We start from the raw sequence: 12,687 nt of genomic DNA on the forward strand, positions 1-12,687 counted from the left end.
CCACCCCACTATTTTATCTAGGTCTTCTTGTAAAGTTGCTATATCGCAAGTTGGGTGAACATTTTGGGCCGAGCAAAAATTTGGCCCAAATATTGCCTATTCACCCTCACTCGTCCCCCCTCTCCTTTCCTGACCTGTCAGGCTGCGTGCTTGGATAGGGGTTTAGTATGATTTTTTTTTCTTTCTTTTTTTTTTTTCAAATAGCCAGGTATTGGCGAATTCCAACCCGCGGGTCAATTTAAATGTGATTTGACACTTTTTTCTTTAGAAATGTAATTTTTAATGCAGCAGGTTCTATACATGCTACAGATGCACCACTTTACAGGCAGACTAATGGGACCTCCCAGGCACTATATTTAAAGGAATTTTCCATTTTTCTTGTTTAGCTTTATGCATCATTAAAATCATGGCTTCTTTAAAAACGATTGTTTTAAAAAAAAAAATTTGCATTGATATATGTCCCCCGGGCAGTACCTGGACCCCCATACCTTTTTATGGCTAATTACTTGCATATTTTATGTTAAGGGGCACTCTGATGGGCAAAACAAAATGTGTCCATCAGTGTGCCCATTAACAAAATATGCCCATCAGTGTGCAAATTAAAAATATACCCATCAGCGTGCCCCTTAAAATAAAATTTGTTCATCAGAGTGCCCCTTAAAATAAAATTTGTCCATCAGAGTGCCCCTTAACATTAAAAAGGTGCCCATTAAAAACATATGACCAGCAGTGATCACTAAGTAACATGTCACATACCTTGAATGCAATGCGAGATAATTAGCCCGGGACCGCGAGTAGCAGGGGGGCAGGGCGCGCATGTGACATTGTGCTCCTACTCGCAAGGAGAGCCAGGATTGGACTCGCGAGCAGCAGGGGGCGGGGCGCGCACGTGACGTAACGCTCCTACTCGCGGTCCGTGAGTGCAAGCTGGTCAACTCCGAGACCTGCAGTGCACTCGCTGTGTCACTGGTTGCTGGGGAAACCCGCGGCCCCAGCAAAATTATACTGGCGGTATAGCGGTCCGGCAGAAGCGTCACTCGGGCTGGACTCGGACCGCGGGCCGCCATTTAGTGACGGCTGTTCTACAACATGCTACATACTCCATCAGCTAAAATAGCCTACAATGTAAAAACACGATGGGAGGATGACCTGGGGAATCTCAAGAACGAAGATTGGAATGAGGCATTGGACACATGTAAAGCTTTTTCACCCAAACTGTCTACCAGATTACCCAAAATATATATTTTACACCGCACATACCTCACACCTGTAAGAATGGCTAGATTTAATCAGGGACAACTTCCCACATGCCTGTTATGTAAACAAGAAACAGGCACATTCTACCACCTCCTGTGGTCCCGCTCATATATACAGGGATTCTGGAAATAGTTGGTGGATTTCCTTCATGATGACATGGGGTCTCCACTGACCTTAGACCCCAAATTGTGCCTACTGGGTATTTTTCCAGATGATACCACCGAAAAACACACCAAAATTTTCATGCATGAGACTATTTTCCGCCAGAAAAACAATCACTAAACTTTGTCTGAGGCAGGATCCACCTAGACTAACTGACTGGAAGACTGACGTAAACACCGCATTGCCCTATAAAAAAAAATTATCTACATTAATAGAGGGTGCCCTGCAAAATACAACAAAGTCTGGGATCGCTGGCTTAATGCATCGGATACATGTGCCTGGTGCTGCAAAGTATGTCTCCCTCTTTCATACCCCAGCTGGGCCCGGGTCATATATGCCACCTACAAGTATATACCATTGCAAAAAGTATATTGATACTCCAAAAACAAATGTATTACCATATAACAACGATCTTTGTCACTTGCGAAATAATTGTACTGAACAAAAAGGACAATGTTTGTGCATTTAACACTTTGGGGGAAATAAAAACGTTTAATAAAAAAAAAAAAAAAAAGCTTGTGGCTGGGTTCACATAAGTGTGAATTGGATGCGAGTTTCCCTGCATCCAATTCGCATGACATGCAAGTGTGACCAGCTCTCAAGAGAGCCGGTTTACACATGTTCAGGGAAGCCTCTATTCCTCCCATTTCCTATGTAGGCAAAAAATGTGAAAATCACCCCAATGATGACAAACAGAGCAATAAAAATAGCCTTCCCCACTGCTTCCTCCCCATCTCCGCTGCCACATTTGGCACCTTTTGGGGTCGGGTAACTGGTTTTGATAGGTACCCACTCTGACTTCCAGATTACTTCGCCCACCCCTCCTCCTTCCTCCCCTGCTTGGCCATTCAAGCCTTCACTGCCGGTTTCCCTTACAATAAATGGTGGACACAGAACCTGAGAGTCGATTAAAAAATTGTATGGGGTGAAGACGCCGCTGGGATTCTAGGACAGGTATGTGTCCTGATATTAAAAAAGTCAGCAGCTACAGTATTTGTTTAAGCCTGGAGCTCCTCTTTAAGGCAAAGTACGGTATACCAAAAAATTTGAAAACCATAGTCTCGTATATTGATAAAATTTGTTCTGATCATTTAAATAAAGGGGGAAAGGGCATTTGCCTCAGATGCATCAGGACAGCGAGCACAGTATCATATTTGCAAGTAAATTGGCTCAGTTTGAGAGGCTGTAAGGGATCTCATATCTTAGCCTGTGACACCGTCAGAAGGAAACTCTCCTATTGTGGTTTATGAATCACAAGCATGCTTGTCTGCTTGTCCATGCATCCACGCACAAACACAACATAACCCTGTTCAATCATGTGCAGCAGTATTAATGTTTACAGTATTAATGATATATGGGATTAAAATAACCATTTCAGTGTTTGTGGATGACACCAAGCTATGCAGTGGAATAACATCCTTACTTGATGTCTCCAACTTACAATCTGACCTCAATGCACTGTTTAATTGGGCACCTATGTGGCAAATGAGGTTTAAAGTTGATAAATGTAAAGTTATGCATATGGGGCTAAGAATATGCATGCATCATACATAATAGGAGGAGAACAGCTGGGAGAGAATGGTACAGAAGGATTTGTGGATTTTGGTAAATAATAAACTTAATAATAGCATGCAATGCCAAGCTGCGGTTTCCAAAACAGAGCACAATCCTTTATTATATTAAGAGAGTTATAGACTGCAGAGAGAGAGAGAACATAATTTTATCACTGTGCAAATAATTAGTAAGACCTCAACTGGAATATACAGTTGAGTTTGGGGCACTCGTTCATAAAAAGGATATCAGGGAACTGGAGAAAGTGCAGATAAAGGTAACCAAACTGATAAGAGGCATGGAAGAGCTCAGCTATGAGCAAAGATTAGCTGAACTTAATTTAATCGCTCTTGAGAAGAGGAGATTAAGATGGGGGATATGATCAACATGTATAAATACATACGTGGGTTATATAGTGAACTTGTTGCTGCATTTTTCACTTTAAGGTCCTCATAGAGGACAAGGGGGCACTCTTTACGGCTGGAAGAAAATATATTTCATCTCCAAATACAAAGGCTTCTTCACAGTAAGAGCTGTGAAAATGTGAAATAGACTCCCTCAAGAGCCGTTTACGGACAGCTCAGTAGATTGCTTTAAAAAAGGCCTGGATTCTTTCCTAGATACACATAATTTAACTGCATACTAATATTTATAGGTACAGTTGATCCAGGAAATAACCGATTGCCTCTTTGTGGATCCGGAAGGAAAATGTTCCCCTGCTGGAGAAAATTGTTTTTTTTTTTGCCTTCCTTTGGATCAACTGTGGGTGTAGGATTGTATGTATACGATTATATATTTTTTCCCTTCTATTGGTTAAACTGGATGGACTTTTTTCAACCAGACTAACTATGTAACTAAATGTAACTAAATGTTTCTGTACAGAATAATTTGTCTAGAAGTATATGTTACCAATACCTTTATCATAAGAGGTGCTGAAGTTTGCTGACTAGCTAGTAACTCAATGATTTGCAAATTTCCTTTTTTGTGTTTCCCAGAGAATGCTAAGGTTTAATTTTTGGAACGGCTACATTGTCAATAAAAATAAATTCACTGTCAATGCTAACATTGCTAAAGTGAGCCCTATCCCCGATAGCACTATATAGAATGTGGACAAAAAAGTGGAATATTCAGAGTAGCCAAACTTCTTTAAAATACACATTGTAATTATCTTGAACTAGCAGTCCATTACTACAACACACTTCTATTTTCTTTCAAATTTCTATTTACATTTTTTGTTCTATTTCATTCATGCGAGCATAAAAAGGATCAATTTGCGACTGGCTAGCCTCAGCTTATCTCTGCTCTAGAAGATTGATTTTCTATCTTTATGGACAGTTTGCTGCCTTATTCTCTGTATTACTAATTTTTAAGCTACCCCTGCCCTTTCCATCTTGTCAATAAAAGGAAAAAAAACACCATCTCTCGTGTATGTGTGACAACTCACTCAGCGTTTTCCTAGTTGGGCTTAAGAAAACTATCATGTCAGTGAATCAGTTTAAAGGCTGTTAGTATTCAATAGCACAATTTCCTTTCCATGCCAGACTGACCAGCACCATCATAAAGTAAGATATAATTTATCATAAAAGGATAAACCTTATAGAGCGGTTTTACATTTCTTCCTAATTTCCTCCTGCTAGAGGAAGTTTCACCAAATGCAGAGTCCTATGGGACTCAGTCAGTACAAAAAAAGAAGACCTGCATTATAAAACAGAGGTACTTAGGGTACCTGTACATACATACCTGCAGTATATCCCAAAACATTGCGGACAAAGCTAACCTGTCTCCTGTCTACTCGCCAGTGAGGCATCCCATCATAGTAATAGGCCAACAGGAATGTGTAAGGATAAAAGGGAGTGGTAACCTCCAACATCACCAGAAATCTTTCTACCAAAATGTATTCAGATAAAGCCCTCATTTGCGTTAATTTGGGAATGTGTCATTAAACTTTTTAAATAGCAAATATAATTATCTACAGTAATGCCAGTTGTTTTAAAACTGAAACTGGCAAATAGATGAAGTATGTTACTGTACATCATTTTGTACTTAGATTGAGTGGAAAAATAATTTTTTTTGCAAAACAACATTGCTTGTGGCTTTTTATTTTCTGCTAAATAATAAGGTGCCAATTATGATTTAGAAAACAAGGCCTACGATGGTTGGAGTTACTAAGGTGTTCATGAGCATCACCCTAATACATTTTTGGAGACTGTACTTTTGGAACAAGTAAAGACCTATTAATAACTGAGGTTTCCTTTAGACTTGCAGTTGGGGAACAGGGGGGGGGGGCACAAATCTGTGGTTGAGCATGTGTGCGACTTCTGTTTTCCATATCCCTGTACATTGTGTTAGCTAAGAAACACATCTAAAAGTATTTTTTAACTTATCAACTTTCTCAGCTAACACCACCAACTGTGGATGGCAGTTTCACATTCTTGCTAGTCTAGCAATAAAGAACTCATTGTGCATTTTATGATTGAACTGTTTTTCATCCAACTTCATTGTGTAGCTGTGTGTCTTTTTTATAGATCCAAGATTAAAAAGTTTCCTTCCAATGCTAGAGTCACCATTCAAGCGTTTGTATATCGTTATCCTATGACCTATTAAGTATCGTTTCTCCAGGGAGAATACGTTTAATGTTTGTAGTCGTTCCTTATAACTTCCTTCAGCCCCCTTATTAGCGGTGTTGTCCTTCTCTGGACGCTGTCCAGTTCTGGCACATCCTTCTTGAAGATTGGTAACCAAAACTGGATGGCACACTTAAGATGTGACCAAACCAGAGTTTTGTGAAGTGGTAGAATTATAGTTTTATCTCTTGTGTAAATGTCCTTTTTAATGCATGCAAATTGTATTTTAGCCTTGCTTGCTGCAGCTCGGTGTTGCATTCTATTGCTGACTGTCATTTACTAGGACCATCATATCCTTTTTCATCCTCAATCGCCCCAGAGGGTATCTCCCTAGCTTGTAACTTGTGTGCATGTTTTTAGCTCCCAAGTGGGTTACTTTACATTTTCCAGCCTTGAACCTCATTTTCCATACAGCTGCCCACCCCACTATTTTATCTAGGTCTTCTTGTAAAGTTGCTATATCGCAAGTTGGGTGAACATTTTGGGCCGAGCAAAAATTTGGCCCAAATATTGCCTATTCACCCTCACTCGTCCCCCCTCTCCTTTCCTGACCTGTCAGGCTGCGTGCTTGGATAGGGGTTTAGTATGATTTTTTTTTCTTTCTTTTTTTTTTTTCAAATAGCCAGGTATTGGCGAATTCCAACCCGCGGGTCAATTTAAATGTGATTTGACACTTTTTTCTTTAGAAATGTAATTTTTAATGCAGCAGGTTCTATACATGCTACAGATGCACCACTTTACAGGCAGACTAATGGGACCTCCCAGGCACTATATTTAAAGGAATTTTCCATTTTTCTTGTTTAGCTTTATGCATCATTAAAATCATGGCTTCTTTAAAAACGATTGTTTTAAAAAAAAAAATTTGCATTGATATATGTCCCCCGGGCAGTACCTGGACCCCCATACCTTTTTATGGCTAATTACTTGCATATTTTATGTTAAGGGGCACTCTGATGGGCAAAACAAAATGTGTCCATCAGTGTGCCCATTAACAAAATATGCCCATCAGTGTGCAAATTAAAAATATACCCATCAGCGTGCCCCTTAAAATAAAATTTGTTCATCAGAGTGCCCCTTAAAATAAAATTTGTCCATCAGAGTGCCCCTTAACATTAAAAAGGTGCCCATTAAAAACATATGACCAGCAGTGATCACTAAGTAACATGTCACATACCTTGAATGCAATGCGAGATAATTAGCCCGGGACCGCGAGTAGCAGGGGGGCAGGGCGCGCATGTGACATTGTGCTCCTACTCGCAAGGAGAGCCAGGATTGGACTCGCGAGCAGCAGGGGGCGGGGCGCGCACGTGACGTAACGCTCCTACTCGCGGTCCGTGAGTGCAAGCTGGTCAACTCCGAGACCTGCAGTGCACTCGCTGTGTCACTGGTTGCTGGGGAAACCCGCGGCCCCAGCAAAATTATACTGGCGGTATAGCGGTCCGGCAGAAGCGTCACTCGGGCTGGACTCGGACCGCGGGCCGCCATTTAGTGACGGCTGTTCTACAACATGCTACATACTCCATCAGCTAAAATAGCCTACAATGTAAAAACACGATGGGAGGATGACCTGGGGAATCTCAAGAACGAAGATTGGAATGAGGCATTGGACACATGTAAAGCTTTTTCACCCAAACTGTCTACCAGATTACCCAAAATATATATTTTACACCGCACATACCTCACACCTGTAAGAATGGCTAGATTTAATCAGGGACAACTTCCCACATGCCTGTTATGTAAACAAGAAACAGGCACATTCTACCACCTCCTGTGGTCCCGCTCATATATACAGGGATTCTGGAAATAGTTGGTGGATTTCCTTCATGATGACATGGGGTCTCCACTGACCTTAGACCCCAAATTGTGCCTACTGGGTATTTTTCCAGATGATACCACCGAAAAACACACCAAAATTTTCATGCATGAGACTATTTTCCGCCAGAAAAACAATCACTAAACTTTGTCTGAGGCAGGATCCACCTAGACTAACTGACTGGAAGACTGACGTAAACACCGCATTGCCCTATAAAAAAAAATTATCTACATTAATAGAGGGTGCCCTGCAAAATACAACAAAGTCTGGGATCGCTGGCTTAATGCATCGGATACATGTGCCTGGTGCTGCAAAGTATGTCTCCCTCTTTCATACCCCAGCTGGGCCCGGGTCATATATGCCACCTACAAGTATATACCATTGCAAAAAGTATATTGATACTCCAAAAACAAATGTATTACCATATAACAACGATCTTTGTCACTTGCGAAATAATTGTACTGAACAAAAAGGACAATGTTTGTGCATTTAACACTTTGGGGGAAATAAAAACGTTTAATAAAAAAAAAAAAAAAAAGCTTGTGGCTGGGTTCACATAAGTGTGAATTGGATGCGAGTTTCCCTGCATCCAATTCGCATGACATGCAAGTGTGACCAGCTCTCAAGAGAGCCGGTTTACACATGTTCAGGGAAGCCTCTATTCCTCCCATTTCCTATGTAGGCAAAAAATGTGAAAATCACCCCAATGATGACAAACAGAGCAATAAAAATAGCCTTCCCCACTGCTTCCTCCCCATCTCCGCTGCCACATTTGGCACCTTTTGGGGTCGGGTAACTGGTTTTGATAGGTACCCACTCTGACTTCCAGATTACTTCGCCCACCCCTCCTCCTTCCTCCCCTGCTTGGCCATTCAAGCCTTCACTGCCGGTTTCCCTTACAATAAATGGTGGACACAGAACCTGAGAGTCGATTAAAAAATTGTATGGGGTGAAGACGCCGCTGGGATTCTAGGACAGGTATGTGTCCTGATATTAAAAAAGTCAGCAGCTACAGTATTTGTTTAAGCCTGGAGCTCCTCTTTAAGGCAAAGTACGGTATACCAAAAAATTTGAAAACCATAGTCTCGTATATTGATAAAATTTGTTCTGATCATTTAAATAAAGGGGGAAAGGGCATTTGCCTCAGATGCATCAGGACAGCGAGCACAGTATCATATTTGCAAGTAAATTGGCTCAGTTTGAGAGGCTGTAAGGGATCTCATATCTTAGCCTGTGACACCGTCAGAAGGAAACTCTCCTATTGTGGTTTATGAATCACAAGCATGCTTGTCTGCTTGTCCATGCATCCACGCACAAACACAACATAACCCTGTTCAATCATGTGCAGCAGTATAAATCAGCTGAAGTGGAATAAAACTATGCTGTGAAAACTGGCTGAACATGACTTGTACTGTTTGATTCACCCTTTGCATTACATTTTCCAGCTGGTCTTAGGTTAGGTAATAAAGTTAACATTATAATGATGAAATATCTTCAAGTCAAAAAACAGAGGATCATTCTTCAGTATAAACCTCTAAGCTATTGGACCCATCCGTTGATGGAACAGCGATTTTCAGTTGGCTATTTTACCATCTAAATTATCCACATAATTTTCAAACTAATTAAATTTTTTTTTTTTTAGAATTTTAAATATTTCCTTATTTTTTTCATTTAAAAAAAGGGTACCTTTAAAAACGCTTATAAACGCAAACGCGGCTAAACGTGGGTCCCACGTTTAGACGCGTTTAAAACGCAAAAAAAAAAACTTCTGAACCCAAAATTTTGCGTCTGAAAAACCGGACATAAATCCAACTGCTTTAAAACGCCAAAAAACGTGATTGTGTGCATGGACACATAGGATAACATTAAATGTGTTCAGGGGCAGTTGAAAAAAATGCCCAAATGCCTCTGAACTCGAGTTTAGCAGCGTCTTGTGTGCATGGGGCCTAAGAAGGCCACACACTTCAGCACCTACTAAATGCAGACCCACAGGTTAGGCTGTGCATACAGGGACAAATGAATGGAGGCTGGATCATGAGGTCAGTAGTAGGTACAAAGAGAAGTGAACATTTTTATTTAGAATTGCACTTATATATTGCCACTACTGACGTGGCTCGATATTTCCTGTCCTTTCTTTCAATTTTTTATTGAGCAGGGTGCTTGTAATTAGCACATAATTATTCAATTCCAGTAAAATATTGTTGTCTGTAGCTAAAATATGCAGATAAGCAGATGTTTGCAATAAGAAGAGGGTGCAAGCCACTGCAAGGTACACCTATGGTAATAACTATGATTTAGCCACTCTAGTCAAGCATTTTCCCCGTAGTATGCACTAATGTCACAGCTGCTCCAATCAAGTATAGTACAACTATACTATACTATAATAGAGCATGTGAGCCTACGGAGAATGAAAAAAAAAACAAAAAAAAAACCACAAAAATAAACAGAAAAAAATACAAAGACACAAAGTTACACACCACTTACCTCATCTTTATCCTGAACTTCAATATACATAGGCAATGCAAAACCCAGCTGGGCCAGTTCTGGAATGCTGACAGAGTATTCAGAGCTATTAAATTGTGGGGCATTGTCATTGATGTCAATCACTAGAATGTTGAATGTTGTTGTCACTGTAGCATCAGAAAGGGTTCGATCATCCAGCTGTTCCGTTGCCTTCGAAAAAGTAGATGAATTCATGTTAAAACCATATTAGCTATGTAATATATATATATATATATATATATATATATATATATATATATATATACACATACACATACACATACACATATACACATACACACACTGTATATATATATTCAGTATATTATTGTGAATTATTGTACACAAACTACAGTCAAGGTTACATTGAGATAACTAAGAAAATGCCATGCAGTACAGATGGCTTGGTAGACAGCACTTATGTTGTCCAGCACAGGGGTCCTTAGTTTGAATTTCAGCCAGGCGACTCATCAGAATGGAGTTTGTATGCTTTCCTTCCCAATACTACACATTTGTGTTAGCTGTCAATTTAAATGAAAAAACAGAAAAGATGACATCCTTCCCTGCTAGCTTCAGCAATATATGGTGATCCAGGTGCATCTCAGGCCTTGCACCCCTTTTTAGAAAAGAGGGATTCTGAAAACTGGCTGAAAGAACACAAGAAAGACGCACAAGCCTTGTGCATTACCTATGGTACCATTTATTTTAATATATAAAATAAGTGCACTATACTCACATAATAATCACAAACCTACATGTTATTTCCTTTATTTTATAATTGTCTTGCAATGGTATATATTGAAGTTGTAGCAGACCATGGTGCTGCTTTGGAATATAGTAGGTCAAGGGGTAGAGTATGGATGAAAGAATACAAAAATCTTTTTTTGGGAGTTTGTTTTGCTTAATGTATTTAAGCCTGATACCCATCTGGGTTTGACAGTGTAGTGCAGGAAGTTTATATATTCAAAAAAAGAATACCTCGGGTAGTGCACAAGGGTGGTGCACCCTTCTTGTGTTCTTTCAGCCATACTCTACCCCTTGACCTACTATACTCCAAAGCAGCACGATGGTCTGCTACAACTATATATTGCAAGACAATTATAAAACAAAGGCAATAATATGTAAAATGTATAAAGTTTAACTTGTTGGCATCTGTTCAGAAGTGACATATCTGTTTTGCATGGGCTAACCTCAATTTTTTTAAAAAAAAGGTGATGCCTGGTTGACTGCCATCTCTGCATGCATTATCATTTTCTTTTTCCAAAAATCATGGGAAATCACTTTTTAAAATACCTTTTAAAAGGCTTTTTTTATGTTTATTAAAAGTCAGCAGCTACAAAAAGCGTAGCTGCTGGCTTTTAACAGACAGACACTTACCTTCTCCACGTTCCCTCTCTGACCGGCGCCTCCATTCATAGTGTGGGCAGCCAGCCATGACAGCTTTTGGCTTAATGGCCGGGCACTTACTGCGCATGCGCGAGTGGCGCTGTGCTCTATGAGTGGTCAGGCGATCGCCTACAGGGAGGTGCCGCCGTAGGAGATATGACGCATCACCTAAGCGGTCCCTGGGCGAAAGGAGGAAGTGGGACAGGAAGTCCCACTCCTACTGAAGCCCCCACTCCTCCCCAAAAAAATGACATGCCAAATGTGGCATGTAAGAGGGCAAGGAGTGGTTTAAGCGGAAGTTCCACTTTTGGGTGGAACTCCGCTTTAAAGCGGGGGTTCACCCAAAAATAAATTTGTAACATTACATTCAGCCGAGTTGTCCTAATGACAATCGCCTGTTTTTTGTTTTTTTTCCCCCGTACATACCTTATTTCACCGCCGCTTCCGGGTATGTCTTCTCCAGGACTGGGCGTTCCTATCTGATTGACAGGCTTCCGACCGTTGCATACTACGCGTCACGAGTTGCCGGAAAGAAGCCGAACGTCGGTGCGCAGGCGCCGTATAGAGCTGCACCGACGTTCGGCTTCTTTCGGCAACTCGTGACGCGTAGTATGCGACGGTAGGAAGCCTGTAAATCAGATAGGAACACCCAGTCCCGCAGAAGACATACCCGGAAGCGGCGGTGAAAATAAGGTATGTACGGGAAAAAAAAAAACAGCCGATTGTCATTAGGACAACTCGGCTGAATGTAATGTTAAACATTTATTTTTTGGGTGAACCTCCACTTTAAGGTGTTACTACTACTAATAATAATTATGAATAAATAAATACGCAAATAAAAATAATCATAAAAAAATAAATTCAATAAATGAATATTAAGTAAATGTAAATAAATAATTAACCCCATAACCCTTAAATAATAATAACTAATCCCAACATAAAATATATAAATTACCATTACTATTATTATTATTATTATTATTATTATTATTATTATTATTATTATTATTAATAATAATAATAATAATAATAATAATAATAATAATAATTCATTTTTTGTTCAGGTTTGGGTGTTGATTATTATTTCTAATAATTTATTATGTTTTAGGTTTAGGGGTTATCATTATTTATGTACATTACATATTATTCATTTTATTTATGATAATTTTTAGTTATTTGTGAATTTAGTTTACATTTATTTATTCATATATCTTTGCTATTTTATGTTATACAATTTTTTGTTTGAGCAGAAAACTGCACGCAAATGTGCGCCAAAATGCGCTAATGTGCACAAAAACTTGCAAATTGCAAATTGCAAATTGGGGATAAAAACGCACGAAAAACTCTCAAATCTGCCCGATTCGAAGTCGGGCAACTTGGAGTGGAGAATGT

The 12,687-nt window shown here is 39.8% G+C and overlaps 1 protein-coding gene across 1 annotated transcript in view; it reads right to left on the minus strand.

Moving 5' to 3' along the window:
* Nucleotides 1-12,687, minus strand: part of LOC120910431 (cadherin-23-like) — a 299,339-nt gene that overhangs the window by 56,430 nt on the left and 230,222 nt on the right. The window contains exon 8 of the mRNA XM_040322191.1: nucleotides 9,892-10,080. Within this exon, the coding sequence (XP_040178125.1) occupies nucleotides 9,892-10,080 (189 nt within the window). The remainder of the gene's footprint in view (nucleotides 1-9,891; nucleotides 10,081-12,687) is intronic.

Source organism: Rana temporaria, chromosome 8, assembly GCF_905171775.1.
Source record: "Rana temporaria chromosome 8, aRanTem1.1, whole genome shotgun sequence".
Classification (NCBI taxonomy): domain Eukaryota; kingdom Metazoa; phylum Chordata; class Amphibia; order Anura; family Ranidae; genus Rana; species Rana temporaria.